Raw genomic sequence first — 19,711 nt, forward strand, 5'->3', positions numbered from 1 at the left:
GCTGCATCATACAAGTTTTTGTGCATGATTCTGCTTCTCTGGCATGTACCAAGTGCACCTGATCCCATCTGAATCTTGCAGATGAGTGTTGGAACTGAGAGCTGCCTACAAAGTTATGGTTCTGCTGGAGACAGCAATTTTACCCCTTGCTCTGTGCTGCTTTATTCTCAGTTGCGTAATGCAGCGTGATGCGGATAATCCGGTCATCATTACAAAAGGATTTAAAACCCCTTTTTAATCGGAAGTCATTTTTAATAAAGCTTTGCCTTGCTTAGAGGACTGTCCTCCTGGCTTGTGTGTTTAAGAACAAAATGCAGGAGACTGAGGGAGGTGGGAGGGAACCAGCTCAGGCAGGTGCCTCTATCTGGCTCCCAGGCACTTGCTGGTGAAGACCAGAATTGTGGGACACTTTTCAAGTAGCACCAAGCATACAAAATCCTTACATGCACAGAGGCAGCTCATAGGTCTGTGCTTTCTCAGAATTTTTCACTGACAGAGCAGACTTCTGGTGGCGGAGAGAAGGAAAGGCTCGATCTAGTCCAGTCTGACTTCTACTCCCTCTTTTAACCCTCTGTGTCCAAAACACTGTTGGTAGTCCTCTAGGGCCTCCTGCATCTCAGGACAAACTGTGGTCCTGGACAAAGGGCAGCATTTACTTCTCTTGTAATGGCAATGGCATACAGTGTGTGTGATTGACCTTATTTCATTCACTGTTGCTCCGCCACTGTAATGTGAAAAGTGCACTGACAAAAACTGTGTGTGAACTCTTCTGTAGCTCTGAAATGTATCCTCTTCCCACTTTTCTGTCAGTAGCCACCTCTTGAGCTGCTACACCTGCTTCACCACCCCTCAGAGCAAGCCTTGCTGAGGACTTGTACTCTGGCACTTGGTGTTTGAGAGCAAGCATTCTGCTGCTTACTGGTTTTTTTCAATCCCAGTAGTCTTCACTCTTGGGATATGCTTTAGATATCTCTGTCCTGTGTATACTTTAGATATCTCTGAGTCTCTTCTTTGATCAGTGTAAGGTGATGACTGGGAAGTTTTAAGGTGGTTCCTCCCCAAGACAGATCCATCCAGAGGAGAGCCAGTAAGCTTGCCATTCAGGTCAGTTGATAAAATAAAACATCTGAAGGAGGGGGGGTCAGGGCTGTGTTACAATGACACTGGTGAGTAAGTACCCCAGAGTTATCCACCTCCTAGAAACCTAGAAGTAATACTGGTTTACAGCATGAATAGGGTACCAGGAGAGAACTCAGCTCTAGGACAGAATTCTCTATAAGAGAAAGGTGCAGAGAGTAGAGGAAATGGTAGAGGAGTTAAATGTTCTCCTGGCAGCTCTGCTGCTTCCCTGGGAGGCTGAGTTCTTTCTAGGCTCCAGAGCTCCTTCCTGTTATAGTAACAAATGTGACTACCATAGAAGTGATTTTTAAACAGCAAAGATGGATGCTGCAGGTGACTTTTGGGCACTGAGAATCCAGACCAGATGGCATTTAGCAGGCAATGAACTCCGTAAGAGTTAAGTAGTAAAGTTATTGTTTCTGTATTTGCATGACTTCTCCCTGGGAGGCATTCCAACAGAAGAATAAAAAGCAATAAGCATTGGTCTGAGCAGAGATAATAATACTAAGTTCATAAACAAGCACTTTCCATGGGGAAAAAGGTATTTGTAAGAAAAAGGTAGGTATTGCATTGATTTATGTAAACTAGTTGTCTGTCATCTATTTGGATATTAGGGAATGAGAGGGGTCAGAAAAGAGGGGTTAAATTATTGGAAATGTTTAGGAATCACAAATCAACACAAAAACAAAAGTTAAAAGATTAGTTCTCATTCCCTCTGGAAAAGAGAGCAAGTAAAAGCTGTTAATAGTAAAAGGACAGACAGAGCTTTATTCTATTATTGAGCAAGAGAAAGCCAGCAGGTTGCTCAAACTTTGAAGACTGCAATTTTGGTAATAACAAAAGATACTTTAATCCAAACAAACAGAGGAGATTTGAAACAAAAATCAGGTTTCCACCTCTGTTGCATAGGGAGACTCAGACTCTGAGCTCTGTGGAGTGCTGCTTGGGCACTTCCATGTGCGCCAGCAATGCTTTTATTGTGGTCTTATGCAATTCTCCTCCTCCAAAAGGAGAATTGGCTGGTCTTGGTGCTCTCTGATTTTAGCCATATATCTTGATGCAAATCTACATCACACTTTGTTTCATAAGGAAGAAACACTTGACAAAGGATGTACTCAACAAACTAGAACATAAATGAAGCAAATATATGCAAAGAAGGAAGCTATATCTGATGTCTTTGTAATTAAGGAAACCTCTCTGATCCTGCAGCTTTGTGGTCAGCTAAAGCCATACCTGTGGACAGCATGTAGTGTGAGGTTAGTTATTATTATGTAGAAAGTGGATAGCTTTGAAGGAAAAATGCCAAGGAGGCACTTTGTTCCAATTAAGCATGAGCCTAGAATAAATCTTGTGATGTACATGCATAGACCAAATTCCCCAGTAAAGAGACTTCCATATGAAGTCATGTTGATAAATGAGAGCAGGGATGACCTCAAGTTGGTTCAATAGGTGGGTAAAACACTTGATTTAATATTTGAATATGAGCAGGACCTTTGGTGTAAAGACTTTTCTCCTTAGACCAGTCATTGTTGAAGGGTAAAAAAAAAAAAGTGTTGCTGTGTTTAAGTGGGCTCTGTGGTTGTCCTGATGAGAGGCAAGTGTTTTAGGGTGACCAAAATAGCTTTACAGAGGAATATTACGCATGCATCTCACCTTAAGTGATCTGGGAGAGAACACTTACCACCACAGGTCTGAAAATACAGTTCCTTCCAGTTCAGTTTGCAAAACATACTGAAACCTTGGAATGGCCCTGAGGCAACAGCAACTCATGGAGTCAAGTTACTTTTATCCAGAAAGGAGTTTACTTAATCTCAGAGAAAAACTGTTGGGCAGAACACGTAGATGCAAGTCTTGCATGTGTGTTTTAGTTTGTTCTCCTTTTTCTTGGTCGGCAAAAGGTAAGTAAATGAAAAGAAAAACAGGAAGAGAAGAAAAGAAAGGATGCTGTGGCAGAGTGTAAAAGGTTACTTCACTTAGCAGCTGGACACCTGTCAACTTCTAGAAGAGTGGCTTCCTAGCCAGAATCCTACCTTCAGCCATGGCATGCGTGGACATCTTGCAAGGAAGGAGCAAGCCAACAGGGGAAAAGACTTGTCTCAAGTGCTCTCCCAGCCTTAGTCTGTCATCAGCAGATGACATCAGCACACGGATTTGTCTCTTTAGTAATGCTTAAGGACATTTTTCCAGTTAATGGTCTGGTCTGCTGGTGAACCCTTGTGCTGCAGCAGTCTGCATCAGGTGCTTCCTTTTGCTTTTCCTCAAGTGCACCATGTAGTATCTGCATTAAGACTTTCTAGTTTTTGTGATGGAGCAGGCAGAAAACAATCAGCCAGACCTGGGTGCAATATCAGTAGCTAGACTATTGTGAGGAAATACGTCTTGCAGACTTGACTAACTCTATGAACTTAGCAAAAGGGCAGGCGGAGTCTTGGCTCTGTCTCATCAGTTGCATAAGGCTGGAAGTCAGTGGGACTGAGTCTTGTACGGTGTGCATTGGGGGCTGGCTTCTCACATGGCCACCTATTAATGTGTTGTGATCTAAACACAGAGAGACAGAGGTAGCAGGGTGGTGACAAGTCCCTGCCTGTTAACTTTTTATCAATAGTAATGGCTTTGAGAACTCCTTTAAACTGCTTTTTTTTTCCATTTAGTTGGACCTGCAGTGTGCTGATCACCTAGATGAAAAAAAGGGTCAGCATGTCCTTTGTGATGGAGGAGTAATAGCTTTGAGATTACCATTTGGAAAGATGGGCTGAGACTGGTGGGAATTGTTGCTGTCTGGGCTGTCTGCAGCCGGTAGTGTCTAGTGTTCAGGTGGATGCTGTGTGTGCAGTTGTCCCTCGCTGTTACTGGGTGAGAACAGACAGGTTGGGGCTGGCTGCAGCTTTCTCTCCAGCTGGTGCCTTGCCTTGGCAAACTGAAAAAGTGCTTATGGCAGATACGGCTAAAGGGGTGGAATTAAAAATAACCAAAAGGTAGATTCTGGGCTTGGTTACTCAGTGACAGGCCTGTTTCTATTCTGGGATGAGGATAATTTGCACTGAGCTCATTACACCATGACTCTCCCTTAAAATGCCTTGACAGTCAATTTCGTTCCAGCTAATAAGGTCCTAAAATGTTAATGAAGCTAATCAATTTTTCATGGCTTTGTATTGCAGTTGTCAGAAAGTGCTGTGTTGCAGCCTGCCAATTCAAAAAGCTTTTCAGATACTAGAAGGACAGCAAAACATTCAGCAATTTGAAGGATGTTTTATTTTCTCAATCTTTCCCCAGTGCCCCCTCTCATTTTTCTAAGACTATGCTGTGCTGTTTGCTTGTCCCCTTTGGTCACATCCTTTCTCCATTGTTCTACTCTGGTCACTAATGGGAAGAGATGGCTTGTTCCCACCTTCCCTACTGCACAGGGAGAAGAGAGATGGAATGCCTAACAGAATAGGTAGATATGAAGCTGGACAAGGGAGGCTACTCATGCTGAAATACTATTTGAAATATATGGAGTTTGATGGAACAGAGTGGAGAAATGGCATCTCCTTCATCCCCTTTCCTCATCTCTTTGGAAGGAGCAGTAGTGTTAAAAGTCACAGGCCTCTCTCCCCATGGCAGTTTGCTGAGATGTCAGTGTTACCTGGCATACATGCTGTCTGCACTCAGTATCTCATGGGCTGCAGAAGGAGGAGAGAGAAGTTGCATTCATTGTGGAGCCACATTGATGGTCAGTCACTTACCCACACTGGCTTAGGAGCCGGTTAGATGGCAACCATCTTTTATTTCTCAGAACTGCTTGTTTTGTACTGCCAGCAGGAGACAGAAGGCTCAAAATTTCATGATTGCTCCTGGAGTTATTTTGATGGAGCTGTTTTGATCATTTACTGCTCTCTGCAATTGTGCTTGTGAGTCTGCAGATGGGAAGTACTAAATTGTGTGGTTTGGGGAATGTAAGGGGGATCTTAATTTGCTTTTAATTTAATTCCATTTTTAGCTATAGTTAATTTCTATGTGCCTGAGAAAAATATAATTAACTAATGTTTTGGGAAAACATAGAGTTTTCCAAGTTTTGTACTTGGAAGCCTTGTATGGCCACATGGTAAGGGATGATCTCAAATAACTCATGAGGGGAAAACTAGTGTGTGAGTTGTAATTTGGTATTTTGAATTTGAATAATTAAGCCCCTGTCGCTGTTGAGTGGAACTTCCAGAACACTTTCCACTCAAGTTGTCCACCCAGAGGTGTGCTCAGTCCAGTGCCAAGGGCTTCCCCAGAGCTTTTGCAAATGCTCAGTTGTGTCAATGTCCTCTTGTGCTGCGACAGTGATGTGTTAAGAGCTAGCTGACCCTATAATGACTCGGGGAAGATGGAGGGTATTTAACCCCCTTAAGCCTTTCAGACCATAGCTGGTGTTTGTGTGACTCTCCTGTTCCCTGAGTGGCAGAAAATAGAGTTAGTGATTACCAGGTACAGCATCTGTCTGCCTGTGTCTCCTGGACAGACCTTGCAGAGCACCTTGGCCTTTGGCACAGCCCTGGGCTTCCTGCCAGGGTAATTAGCCTGGTAGCTCCTTAGGTAGGAGGTAAGGTGCAGGGTGATCTCAGCTGCTGGGGGAAAAGCTGCCTAGGCTTGAGCTGAGCAGAGCCCAGTTTCTGCAGCACCTCCAGGGTTCCTGGCCTGGAGAAATGCCGCTCTGGGTTCTGAAGCTTGACCTGTCAGCTCCAAGATGAGAAGCACTGCTGTCTGTTTCCAAAGCTTGTTTTGTGTTTCCTTCACCTCACATGACTTAAGAGCCTTAAAAAACCAATTTCCTGTGCAGCCATCTGGCGGAAGTAGCAAGGTGAGCCATATGTATGTCCACAGTCAGAGCTGTGAAGCCTAGAGGTGAGGTGCTGTCTCAAAAGACAGCTGATGCTGTGAATGCAGGAGCTGGAAAGTTGTGCAGTGCTTGGATCAGCCAAGGCTGAGCCTGCCCCTCTAACAGTTGTAATGCTCTAGATTGGAGCTGGGCAGGCACAGGAGACTGCTCTGTGCTCAAGGAAGCTGTTGGTGTTTTTAGTCTTGAACCCTTCAAAGTAGAAATTGGTTCCTCTTGCATGTTTTGGAAAGCTCTGATCCTTGCTCTCTGCACCCTTTCCTCTGTGCTGTCAGCTTCTGGTCTTGGGGACTCACCTCTGTAGACTAGTCCTTTGTCTTGCAACTGGCTGCCTTTCCCACTCCACATCTCCAGAGCAAACTTTCTTTTTGTTTTCAAGCCCTTCTTTTCTCTTTAAAGTATATCAAATCCCAGGCTCATTTGTTCCTAGGCATGTGCTCTACCTGATGGGTGGTTCTGTTCACCAGCCTGCTGTTGTGATCATTACTTACCAACAGAGTTTTTCTTCTCTCTTGCCTGTTTTGCGCAGCAGTCTCTCCCAGTAGGGCTCTTTGAAAGGCTGGGAGTTTTGTTGTTGATTTCGCTTGCTAGTTCTAAGTTCCTCTGACTGGGGACTGCAACATGAGGCTTATGGAACTTTTGTTCATAATGTGCATTTCACCCTGCTCTGCTCCCTTTTTTTTTTTTTTTTTTTGTTTGTTTGTTTGTTTGTTTGTTTGATTTGTGGCCAGGAAAATGACCTTCAGTGAGAAAAAAATTAAATCCTAATGTGGAGGTCTCTATCCAGCCCTCTGCCTCAAGCAGGCCGGGTAGATCAGGTCACTCAGGACTCCAGAAATAAATCAAGTGCAGTGTTCTCTCTTTCTGGGGAATATTTTTGTGCGTGACATGCAGGCAGTGCTGCAAGGAGCATATTAAAAATTCATACCAGTACAGAGCAGTATTTTCTGTGCACAGTGCTTGAGAAAAAGCTTGTGTGTCGTGCACAGCAACATTTGTATGAAGCAAGTAATTAGTTTCATCTAAGCAGAGAAGATTTAAATGGTGTGGAGTAGATGCAGGCTTGTTGTGAGACACCATCTCCTTCCCTTTCCTTCTGCCAAGACTCCTGGAAGATTTCTTGTAGAGCTGCAAAGTCGCGGTGTGTGAGGGTGTTTCCTGCGCATAAAGCAGAAGGGGAAATCTGTGCACATGGGTATTCATCTCACCCTGCCTCTGTGACAGCTTTGATGTAATTGTGTAAGTGCTCCAGCTATTGAACCTTAAAACAACAAACAGCTAGGCACAGAAGCTGTAGCTTGTCCAGCCCAAATTTCTTTGCAGTCATATGGATGAAAGGGGACAGGACTGCGTGCAACACAGAGGGGTGTTCTGAGAGCCAGGTCTCTCATGTGAGCCCTGTTTTCTGACTGCTGCTGGAAACCAAGCATGAGGCATGTGCTTTGGGTATGCAGGCAGCGTTGAAGTGTTCTATTCTTTATTCTTCTGAAGGCATGACTGCTGAGTACTATGCTGAGAGATGTCACAAGCAAAGATTAGTCAAAGGAGGCTTGAAGGAGAAGCACTTGAGGCTGAGATGTAAGTCTATCTCCAGTCAACCACACTTGCAGTGGTTTGTGTTGGAAGGCCTTCAGCAAGGAGGAGGAGTGAGAAGGGATTTGGGGTAAGAGAACATATAAGCACTGAGGCTGCAAAAACCAGTGGGTCCTTGGTTGGAGCAGCTCTAGGATATATGATGGAGTAAGTGGGTCAGTGCTGAAGCAGGGCAAGATGTAGGAGCAGCTTGGTTTTGGCTCTCATGCCCTTGTTGTAAAGCATGAGCAATATATCCTCAAGGTCCCTGGAAGACAGAAGAGAGAGAAGCAACACCACAGAGCTGGGGCCAGGTCCTGCTCATCCACTTCTGGCTGTTTCTCCCAATGGGGCCCAGATCCTGACAGCATGAAAATGATAAACATCATCAGGCTGATACTGTGCAAATGTGCTGTCCTGGGAGCTCTGAGGGAGAGGAGATGGCATGACAGGCTGGATTGGAGTATCTCATCCCTCTGCCCTTGCAGCAGATTCTTGAGGAACCTTGGGCCACTTCACACAGCCACTGCAAGTGGGAGCTGCATGAAGGCAAGTGATCTGGGTGGGATTTTCTTCCGGCATGCAAACCTTCCTCTCTGTTAGGCAGCCAAGTAGGCTTACAGCTGACACTGTCAGGCTGCCAGCATGGAGTAACCAAACACTGCTACAAGTACTCACTTTCCTTGCTGTCAGCCTCTCTCCTAGCTCTCTGATTTGTCACGGGTATCTGGCATTTCACGGGTATTTTCTAAAGGCCACTGAAGTGTGCTTTGCAGCATGCATGGGTCTGATCACTGGCATGAGCTTTGAGTGAGCCTGTGCCTGTGTGTGTTCTGGGATAAAACACTGGCAGTGAAGAACGTCTTGCTGAAGTAACTGCTTCAGGTGGGCTGGCTAATGCTGAAAGGAAACAGGCCTTTCTGGTCTGGGAGCGCTGGGAAAGGGTGAAGCTTTGTTCCTGCCTTTCCTTTGTACAGCCCATGTGTAGCACATTTCTTTTCAATGTTGTGGGCAGCACAACTCTCTCAGCCCATCTTCCCTGGGGGACTTTACAAACCAACTTATAGCAGCAGCCAAACTGACCATGGTAGTTTCATGACAGGGTCTTGGTTTGTGCCTCAACCTTAACTTCTGGACAGCACATTTTACCAAGTTGTGGAGACCAATTTCTGTGCCAAAACACCAGGAGGGTGGCCATGGGACAGATACAACTTTTCTGCCATTTGTACCATTGCAAATGAGAGGCAACAAGGGAGCATCTTCTCAAGCATTTGCTCTCTGTTTGCAGGTGCTTTTAACCAGGCTTGGCAGGTGCCTTTCTACTGTCAACTGATCTGGGATTTAAGTGCAGCTAAACATCAGGCCTTGATCATCAAGTACCCAGCATTAAAGTGTCTTGTGCCTTAAAAATAGGGCTTGTGCTTTTAAATCAGATGAATCATCTTAGTCATGCAGATTTGTCTACTGAAAAATCAAGCTGTTCTTCACACACTTGACTGTTGTAGTCTTTAGCCTTAAAACAAAGTAGTTGGAGTTTTGGTTAAAGCCTTATTGGCTGCTGTGGAAGTTAACATTAAAACTAAGTCCATGTTGAGACTAAGATAAGCTTCGTGGTTGTGTGTGCTATTGTAGGCAACCTTTCAGAGAGGGCAAGCAGAGCTGAGGTTTCCAGTAAATCTTGTGACAGGCTCACAGGGGAATGTGCAAAATGCAGGCTGTACATAGGGGCAGAACAAATTTTGCAAACATAAGGTGCTACATTTACACTGCATTTAAACTTAGCAATTAAACCAAGCAAACAGCTCTCCATGCCAGGCGCTTAGCTTTTCCTTTTGTATCAGTCCAATACCTCATTGGATCTCCTCTTTCCCATCCTGCTGTGGCCCTGAGGACTTTTATTATCTAATAATAATCTCCTACAGTTTGAATAATTTCTGTCTAGAAATGTGAGGTTTCTGAAACCTCCAAGAGATTCTGGGCCTGGAGAGTTGTATCCAAGCAGGGTGTCTCAATGCTAGTTTGTTATAGCATACATTACAGTGCATATTGCAATGGCATTTGCACTGGCTTTTATTCAGTAGTGATATGAGGTGTAATTTAGATAGTTAGACCTAGTTTAGTATCATGATGAATTTGTGCAGCAAAAATGACCAGTTTGCAATGAGAAGGGGACAGGAACAGTATAGTAAAGCAGCAGGGCATCTTTTAGCTGAAAGGGGGAAGACTACTAAGGACACATAGGTGACCTCCTGTACACTTGGTGCATGATACGTCTCACGGTGAAATTGTAAGGAAAGTCTTTCTTCTGGGGAGCAGCATGTATGTCAGCAGGAAATGGGAGTGGGGCTGGAAGAGATTTTGTTGGGGCTGGGTAGAGGGTAAGGTGAGCTTTGACTCTTGCCATGGCAAGAGTTTTGCCTGCAAATCAGACATCTCTTTTACCCTACAGCAATCTCCTCTGTGTGAAAAATCACCATCTAAGTACTTCTGAAGTGGGAAGATGGAAATAGGCATGATGGCTCAAGCAGACTCTAACAGTCTTACTGCACTCCTCTGATTTAAGATTTAATGGATATTAACCCTGTCTTTAAAGTGCATAATGGTGCACTGATTTTGTGACTAGTTTTTCAGAGATGGTGCTTTCAGTACAGTTATCAGTACCGCAGTTCGGAAGTCAGCCTGGGGTTGGAAACCTGGGAATTGATGGGAGCTGGAGCCCTGTGGTGTACATGCTTGATGGGGTGCAATGCTGCTTTCAAAATATGACAGCTCATGTAATTGAAGACGCTGCCTTGCAGACTTAACTTTGAATTGCAAATGCCATCACATTTCTTCTGGTTTAGAAGACGCACCTTCCTCACTTAAAAGCTGCTCTGCCAGTTCAGGTTTAAGTGTAGGTGTGAGGTGAGGGGTGATACTCAAACCAAATGTGAATTCAGACTGCAGACTATGGGAGCAAACTGGAATTGCTGGCCCTACAAGTATCTCTCAAGGGGAACTGAGCATATTCCTTGCCAAGCCCTCCCCTCTGTTTTCATGATTATCGTGCTGTTTTCTGAAAGTGAGAAGAGAAGCAGAAGAGGGAAGCAGCATTTGTAGGGTTTCATGCCCCATGATGGGGCAGCCTGTTGTGCTGTTGCTGCACAGGCTGAGCAGTACTTTGAAGTGTGATTTCTTTTCTGTTTTTCCTGGGGTGCCTGGCAATAGCCACTAGACAGAAGGAGACATTTTCTGATGTTCTTTAACAGTAGAGGAATTTATTGCAACTTCATTTAAAAATAGAGGAGTCCAAGGACCATCTGTCTTTAGTGTTGTAGTGGAAGCAGAGACAGCTTGCTGTGGCTGCTTGATTGATGGGTCCAGAGAGTTTTGTGTGGACCTATGGCTGCAGCCCACTTACAGCTGGCCTGCCTCTGTAAAGAAAGTCACTGATCAAGCCAGCTGTGACCTGATGCCTATGCTTTGGGTAGGTCTGTTTGGCACCCATGCAGGCAAACTCAGAAGAATTGAGCCCTTGCTGGTCAGCCCATATTGCCTTTGAGAGCAGACCCTACCTCCCAGACACGTATCAAGAGGTGTTTCTGGTGCTGTTGGGTGTCTAAGCTGTAGATGGGCTACTCTGAGGAGATGGCATGTTGATGGCTTGGGGATTTGCCTTGCTGAGGCCAGTCATGTGTGGAATGGAGCCAGGAGGAAACTTGATTTGCTCTGAGCAAGCTGTTGGGGAGTGTTCCCCAGGGCTGGGCACATCTCAGCAACTGGCTTACCCCTCTCACTGTGCTGACCTGTGTCTTGCCCTGAGCTACATTCTGCAAGGGTGCCAGCGCTGAGGAGCTGCCAACTTGGCACTTGAACAGTGGAGCTGACGCAACTCATTTCACAGAGGGATACCAGGCGTTGTGAGAGCCCCCACTGCTACTGACTCAACACAGAGCTGGTATTGCCTCCATTATGGAAGAGCTGACAGCTGGAAGCTGGGATTGTGGGATTTGCATGATCAGCAGAATATAGCATAGCCAAGGGTCCTGACAGGATGCAGCAGCAGTCCCATAGCACTTGTGGCAAATGCAGCCAGGGAGAGAGGCATTAGGGAGTCTTTCATCCAGATGCTATGAATCCCTAAGGAGCTCTTGAGGCTGTGTGCAGTGATTCAAAGCAGAGACTGGAAAGATGGCAGATGTTATGTGTGTGGGGAGCAACATGTCTCCAAACTGTACTCAGGACACATGGTTACATGTATGGGACCTGCTCGCATTGCAGGATCAGTAAGCCCTCCTGCAGTGCTCGCCTGCGTCACTCATGGATGCTTACCTGGTGAAGGGGAGAGGAAGGGCATACTAAAAACAAAAATTGCCTTGCTGATGCTTAAAAATTTTCACTGTTTTCCTTTATTCACAGGAGAACTGCTGAGTCAGCCGAGACCAGAGGGACTGACGGAGATCATCTGTCCCAAGAACGGCAGCGAGCGAGTTAATGTTGCCTTGGTTTACCCCCCCACTCCTACTGTGATCAGCCCTTGTTCCAAGTGAGAGCAGAAAGCAGACCTATTCCCCTGTCAGTAGACACCAGAAAGCCTACGTAAAACATGCCCTTACTAAGCACTTCTTTCTGGAAGGTAGCAGCCCCACAGCCTGGGGACTGTTCTAATTATTTGTGGCTGTAGACAGGCCACTCAGGGGATAAGAAGTACAGTGAAATGGGCTGAGGTGTTCTCTGAGCAGATGCAAGATCAGGAGATAATGCAGTCATAGGTGGGTTTTGGTAGGATGGAACCTCAGGAGATTTCTGTACACCCCCTTCTCAAGCAGGACCACTCTCACAGGCAGGTCAGGTTCCTTGGGACCTTGTATAGGTGAGGATGACAAGGATGGAGGTGCTACCACCTCTCCAGACTTTATTCTGGGACAGAACTTCTTTCCTTTTGTTCCATCTGAGTCTCCTTTATTATTTTAGTTTATTAACTTGGTTTTCATTGCCATAAGATGCATTACTGGCTTGTGTTCAACATGTTCTCCACCAGATCCCAAGCCAGCAGGACTCCAGGCTGTGGTGGTGCATGGGGTTGTCCTGTTGTAGGAGTAGAGTTATACACTTGTCCTTGTTGAATTTTACAGCACTGTTGTTGATTCAGTCCTCCAACTTGGTGAGGTCCTCCTGGAGAGGAGCCCTACTCTCTTGTGTATCTATAGCCTATATGCACTTCACTCTACAGAGTGGGAATGTGCTTGGAAAACAGAGCTGTATTGTGATGGGAAAAAATGTGGAACAACACTCACAAAAGCAGACAGTGCCTTGGCTTTTTGATGCATGGGTTTTCCAGAAAAACAGAAATTCAGCCAGGGTCTGTCTAATTGGAGTGGCACAAGGGAATTTGGTAGGGAGCTTAGAGGAGCAGCTGAGTGTCTTGCTGCTGTGCTGTATGTGAATGCCTGTTACTTTCACTTCAGTGTCTTTTCAGTAGCTTTAGATGCTGTTCTCTCTTGTTCAGTACCCTCCCATTCCAAAATACCACTCCTGGTAGAGCATAGCTCCAGTGATGGGTGGTTGTTGAGCTGTGTGTGAAGGTGAGGTTGAAGTGCCCACCTGAGGCAGAAAAAAAGGTGCTCTGATACTGAGCCACAGGTCATTACTGCCTATTCATTTGGTTCTCCTGTGTGTGTGTACTTGGCACAGCACTTTTCTAACCTGCAGGTGCCATTTTTATTGTACTGTGCTGTCAGGCTATGCCTCCAATCCTCCTTGTCCTCCAGCCTGCCTTCCACAACGTCTGTTAACTGTGTCCCAGTTTCACAGTCACTCTGCTGGCAGGAAACTTGTGTTCTCAAAACGGACTGTGTTACTTTTTCTTCACTTCACACTCCCTATTTAGAAGCCTAGAGAAAATCGTGTGTCTTAGGTTATTCATCACAAGCACTATGAACCTTGCTATATTACTTTTTCTTTATCCTTTCCTCTTTCAGATAAACCGTCAGCACTGGTGCCAAAGGTTTTCCACCGGGCAGAACATGGCTGATGCTCTGCAGTGCTCCCATCTTTCCAGTCGTGGAGTTGATGCTGACGGGGATCAATGGGACTTTGGACTTTGGACCCTGAAAGAAATGCTGTGGGGCAGGGGCAGCTCCCAGGTGGGGGCCTCATGGCTGGAGTGGATGAAGTCATCTGGAGGTTTGGGATGACAAGGCATGAAGGAAAATCATTGCTGCAGATGGCAGGGCCGCTGGCCGGAGGGAAAACACTGGGGATAGGTTTCTGTGGACCCATTGATCGTGTGTTGAAAACCCATTTGGATCTCATGATGAATGTAAAAATGTTCTTGGTATACCATTTAATTCAGACCTGCTTGGAGGAAAGTCTCTTGAAATGAGCTGTAGCGGGATTCCCTGGATTTGTTCCTGGACAAGTGAGTTTTGTGGCAGTTGGCCAAAGCTTTGCTGGGGAGGGGGTTGATACTGTGAAGCCTTTAAAATTGCTCCATCACAAAACACTTGGCTGTGTCCCATACAGAAATCTTGAGTGGAGGCTGGCAGAGAAGCAGGCTGGGAAATGTCTCTTGCCCTGTGTGTTCACATATGTTGTGCCATGAAGTGGTGAGGATTTGCTGTGATCATGCAGGACAGAAGCAGAGCAGTCAGTGTGCCACTGTCACATGTTATTTCTTATCCCTAGTGTTACCATTATCCCTGAACAGCTGCTGGTCTGCCATGTCTGGATGCTCTGGTACTGCCACTGTGGTACTGTCTGTGCATTGTGTCCACTGGAGCACTAAAAATCTAGAACTTGGTAGTCCTCCTAGGAAAGCCACCCAGGCATCCTTGTGCAGACATCTGGTGAAGCAGTGTGTGGCTGTGTGGTACAAACTGATCCCCATCACCTTGCGCTCACCCTGGCAACCATGCTTCATGAGCAGCCATCTTCCCTCTCCAGATGTGGCAAAGGGCAGGCTGAGCACTGGTACCAAAGTTCTGGTTTCTCCCCCAGCTGTGTGGCTTTGAGGACTTCTAAGATGTTGCTGTTAGTTTGTGCCCTACAGCTGAGCCCTGGTAACTGAGCTGTGTGAGACCTGCTCCATGCAAATATTTATTTAATGTAAATCAATAGGAGGCAGGCATTTCCAGAGCTAGGAACCCTTCATGTTCCATGATGTTGGGGGAGGTCTGAGAGATGAGGGACTTAAAATACTTGTGTTAATGTACAGCTCTTAACTCTTTGGGCTGTGATGGCAGACCTGGGATGGGTGGTACAGGTCAGCAGGCAGTGCCCACCAGGATGTGAGCTGGCCAGGCCTGCAAGAGAATGATGTGTCCTGTTGGGATGCGCTGCAGTTGCACAGATTATATTCCCCTGGTTTCTGATCCTTCAGAGGCCAGCCTTACGTGCAAGGCTGTAAATCTTCCCATTGGCAAGAACTTAATGCTGGGAAAGCAGGGCAGAATCCATTCCAGCAGAAGATCCAGAGGCCAGGTAGAAGAAATCAAGCCATGTACCTTATTTCAGGGAGAAAAGCTGCCAAATAAAAGCTGGCAGCTCAGTCAGCTTCCTGTCTCTTCAGGGTATCATTCCAGCTTGGGAGGGTAGCTTGGGCTCAGATTTCATGTGTTGACCTGCTACCTCTGGCAATGAAGCTCCTTACGTCAGCGAGAATCGTTAATTGATTGTGCTTCTGTGTTGCTGTGGATAAACTGGAGACTCAAATCGTCTCTGGTGGCTGGAGGAGGTGAAAGGGAGGTGAGATCTTTGCATGGTGCTCAGGAATAATGCTAGGAAACTCCCTTGTCCTGAGTCTTGCTGCCCATGAACCATGCCTGGTACAGGCAGAACTTGTGTTAGAGCATTCCCTACTGTCACCTCCCATGCTGGGCGGCCTTCTCCTCCTGTTTTGCTGCTACTCACCTCTCTTTCCATTCTCCATAGGAAGAAACTAGCGATTTGTTGCTGTGAAGTTGCGTGGAAACCACATTGCAAAGAAACCACAAACTGGAATCCTTTTCCAGCCGGAGGCCTGTTTCCCAGTGTGCCCATCTGGTCTGGGATGCGTGAGCATTGAAGGAATGAGAGGACAGAGCAGACGTCTTACAGCCTGCTCCTTGGGACTGCAGCCCTCCTGCCGGGGTGTGCCACCTCCGTGGGAGCATTCCCTGGCCTTTGCAGGCACTCAGGCTGCTGCTGTGCACTGAAGCCGTAATGCCGGGAGTGTGGCAGTATGGAGATCAATCTAGTTGGGTCTATTTAATACAAAACGGTGATTGCTCATCCACCCACTGTTTAGTAACTGGTGTAACTGTGTTTTCATCCAAATTTTTTTAATATGCAAAAGCCATTTAATTTTCTATGCAGTTCAGAAACATCTCGCCTTTGCAGTTGCCAGGTGGGAGATCCATGCAGGAGAACCAAACCAAGCGGCTCATAGTACTTTTGATTTTGCTGTCGCTGTCTTTTAAGGATGCACCCTGGGATCCTCATACAGCCTCCCTTTGCTGAGCTCCTGCCTCAGACCCCACTTAATATCCCTCAGCCCCAGGGATGAGGGCCCTGTATTTTTGAAGGATCTGTCATTTTTCATTAATCAAGCCACAAGGAAAGAGGGCTTGAATGCAGTGCCCTAACAGCAGATACCTGAGTTCAGAGTATGTATTATGTTCCAGTTCTTGTCCCTGCTCAGAGAGTTACCAGACTGTTAGAAATGACTAAGGCCTCTGTGGAGCACTCTGCAGCCTTTACTGAAGATGTATTATAAAGAGGTCAGAAAGGACTGGGGCATCAGCTGTCTCCCTGTGGAGCTGACATTGAATTTAACTCCTGTGGAATAGGAGGAGAATCTCCTGGCAATCTCCTAGATGCCTACTTCACCCAAGATGATTGTACTGGTTTTGCTCATTGGTTTGCAGACCCCTTGCTTGACCGGTTTTTGATTTCCTGCAGAAACTGATTCAGACAGATTTGGAACAGAGCTAACAAGCTGCTTTGCACTCCAGGACTTTCAGTAGCTGGAAGATATCCTAGAGTACCTTGTGTTATGCTCTGGAGCAAAACGTGGGATTCAAAACTGCATCCGTCCAAGTCAAACTCCCAGGACAGCAGCTTTGCCTTCTTCTGGGTCTGTGCAATGTGAGAAATTGCATGTCCCTAAGCAGCATACAAATAGGTAGAGGTGAGAGAGAGTGAGCCCAAACGGTGATGCTGCACATTTAGGTCATTTTAGGGTTTACAGGAGTACTTGGAGACTTCTGGCAGCTGCAGAGGGTCCTGGGTGATGGTACACCTCTGTTTTAACTTTGCTATAAAGCAAAAGGGTCAGAGAAGATTGTTTCCAGTCTGCCACAAGGCCAGGATCCTTTTGACTAGTCTCCTTTCATGGCAGTGCTGTTCTTTCTGCATTGTCTCTGCTCTGAGCTTGGGGGATTCAGCTTTAGAAAGTTAAACTGAAATAGAGCCTAGTTTGGGATTTACCCTGCCTTATGGTCTCTCAGATCAGATGGAAGAGACTGGGGGCTGCAGAAGCGTGGGTCATCTCCATTGCAGCATCCCCCATGCCACAGTTTCATGGTGGCTGTAAAACTCAGTAGTGTATTTGGGTGCTGCTTTCCCAGGAACTCAAGATGTGCTTGGCTGTGCTATAGCACTGGAACTTATGTGGGGTCCCTGTTCTCTTTCCCATTGTACCTCTGAGGCAGCTAAAGTTTGTCCAAGCAGTTGAGGCTCCTCACTGTGAGGAGTTAGAGTTGTGTCAAAGGGATCTGCAAATGTTACTTAGGAGCTCACTAAGTGAGATGAAAATCTACTGGCTCACTCCTGCAGAGCCAGATCCCGGAGCTCAGTTCCTCTTGCGCCCTTTGGATGGGATCTTGGGCTGGCATCCTTGGAACAGCTGTGCCGGGAGGTGGAGATGCTGCACTGCAGTAAGCACAAGAAGAGGCAAGCAAGTGGGCCTCAGTGTAGCACTCATCACATGCTTCATGGCTCAGTTCATGGACTGTAACTGCAGGTATTCATATAATCCACATCACTGGGCAGGACTCTGCACACACACACATGCATGCCCAGACATACACGCACCACACCCACACTTGCCCACACGTCCTCGCCAAAATGACTGAAAATAAAAGTGATCTCAATCTCCAGGAGAGTTCTGGCTGTGTCATTTGTTTTTCTTCTTGCAGTGCCTCCTTGGGTTCTAGCTCTGGAAGGCTCTGCACCTAGCTGTAGATCTGTGCTGTAGCAAAGTCATGAAGAGATTTGCCGTTGAGTGAATCTGAGCATGGAGCCCCTGCATGGAGTGTCTGTGAATCACTGCTCACTTTAGCAAGGCAGGTGATTTCTGGGGAACAACTTTTCTACCCACTACCTTTGAAAGTATTTTATGGGTTTGTGAGGCCAGCTCAATGGTTCTCATTGGTACCGTGTTGTTTGCATTTGTGAAAAGCTTGGTTTCCTGCTCATGTTCAGAGCAGGTTTTGGAGGCAGAATCATAAGGCAGGTGGTCCCCTGCTTGGCAACAGGAGGATGAATTAAAAATGGAAGCAAATCCCTTCCCACTGCTGCAGTTTAACTCCCTCTGGCAACTAAGCATCATCACAGCTGCTCACTCACCACCACCTCCTGGTGGGAAGGAAAAAAGTAAAACCCATGGGTTAAAAGCAGTTTAATAATGGAAGCAAAGTAAATATAATAATACTAATGATAGTAATTGCAATGAAAGAGAGAGGAATGAAACCCAGGAAACATAAGTGATGTGCAGTACAGTTGCTCACCACTCACTGACTGATGCCCAGCCCCTCCCCCAGTGATGGGGGATGAGCATCAGCAGCTCCCAGTCAACTCCTCCTCCTCCCCTCCATTTATATACTGGGCAAAATGTTCCATGGTATGGAATATCCCTTTGGTCAGTTTGGGTCAGCTGTCCTGGCCATGCTCCTTCCCAGCTTGTGCACTTTCTCACTGGCAGAGTACGAGAAACTCAAAGGCCTTGGCTCAGAGTGAGTGCTACTGAGCAACAATTGAATCATCAGTGTATTATCCACAATATTCTCGTACTAAATAAAAAAAAAACACAGCACTGTAGCAGTCTCCAAGAAAGCTAACTGTCCCAGCCAAAAGCAGGACATATAGCCCCAAGCACTTGTGTGTGGTCTCACTTTGTCATCGCTCAGTGTGGAAGAGACAGACCTCTGTGGCACACCCACCTGAGGATGACAAATGTTGCACAGCAGAAAGGGGATGTCATCATCTGCAAGGTGTGCCACAGTGAGACGGGAGGCCCGACTGAGGGTGGGTGCCCCAGCCACAGCAGGGCAGAGAGGAGATTCTGGGCTGTTTAGTGGCTGGCAGATGTGGAGGTATTGGCATGGTTGCTTTACTTGGGTGCCAGTACACATCAGCCTCCATCGCTGAGGGATACTGGGTGGCATTTCAGGACCGTGGGAAGCACCAGCAGAAAACAAACTGACCTGTGATGGACAGAGAGACTTCACTGCTTTGCCTTCACCTCCAGGCCAAGAAGATCCAGAGAGCTTTACGTGTCTTGTGTCACCCACCTCACCGTGGTTGTTGGCTGTGGATTAAGGGATATGGGGAACAGCAGGCACGGCAAATTCCCTGGCAGGAAGGGGCTGGGGGTCAACTGCATCCTTCTGGTGGCTGTGACCTGGCACTGAACACACCGCGGGTGTCCTAGATCCGTGTTTCGGGTGCTCTGTGCAAAATCTGTGCCATGGGAAGGAGGACGGAGGCATAAAAGAGGTGTCTGCCCAGTGTGTGTTTCCCGTAACACGGAGAGGGCTTCCGGAGAGCTGCCGTGACCCCAAACCCCGGGGCAGAAGCCCTGGAGGGCTGAGGCGGCGGTGCTGCTGCAGAGGGGCAGGGCCGAGGGCCGGCGGGACAGCGGGGGTGAGGCGGCGGGCTCGCGTGGCCATGCCCACCACAGTGTTTGATGGCAGCCGGGAACGCCGGGAGCCGCGGCCGCAGCCGCTCGGCTCTCACGGGGCGGCCCGAGCGCCGCGGCGGTGGCGGGGCCCCTGCTCCGCCCAGGGGCGGGCTCCGCGCTCTCCCGCCTCCGACGGGCTGCCGTCCCCGCCGCGGTTCCTGCCGCCGCCGCCATGGAGCAGCAGAAAGAGAACCGCCCGCAGGCCGCCCGGGACGAGGCGGCGGCTGCTCCCGCAGCCC

General features: G+C 47.2%; 2 protein-coding genes across 3 annotated transcripts in view; both read left to right on the forward strand.

Moving 5' to 3' along the window:
* MFHAS1 (malignant fibrous histiocytoma amplified sequence 1) overlaps positions 1 to 17,666 on the forward strand; it is a 37,946-nt gene extending 20,280 nt beyond the window's left edge. Inside the window, exons 3-5 of the mRNA XM_041427802.1 lie at positions 11,951 to 12,077; positions 13,513 to 13,952; positions 15,464 to 17,666. Of these exons, the coding sequence (XP_041283736.1) occupies positions 11,951 to 12,077; positions 13,513 to 13,516 (131 nt within the window). The 3' untranslated portion in view covers positions 13,517 to 13,952; positions 15,464 to 17,666. The remainder of the gene's footprint in view (positions 1 to 11,950; positions 12,078 to 13,512; positions 13,953 to 15,463) is intronic.
* Positions 17,667 to 19,634: 1,968 nt separating this feature from the next.
* The window catches only part of ERI1 (exoribonuclease 1), an 8,152-nt gene continuing 8,075 nt past the window's right edge, over positions 19,635 to 19,711 (forward strand). The window contains exon 1 of one of the 2 annotated variants that reach the window (XM_041395750.1): positions 19,635 to 19,711. In XM_041395750.1, the coding sequence (XP_041251684.1) occupies positions 19,645 to 19,711 (67 nt within the window). In that variant the 5' untranslated portion in view covers positions 19,635 to 19,644. The other variant, XM_041395751.1, reaches the window with a different exon arrangement.

The sequence above is a fragment of the Onychostruthus taczanowskii genome, unplaced genomic scaffold, assembly GCF_017590055.1.
Source record: "Onychostruthus taczanowskii isolate IOZ18803 unplaced genomic scaffold, ASM1759005v1 scaffold12, whole genome shotgun sequence".
Classification (NCBI taxonomy): Eukaryota; Metazoa; Chordata; class Aves; order Passeriformes; family Passeridae; genus Onychostruthus; species Onychostruthus taczanowskii.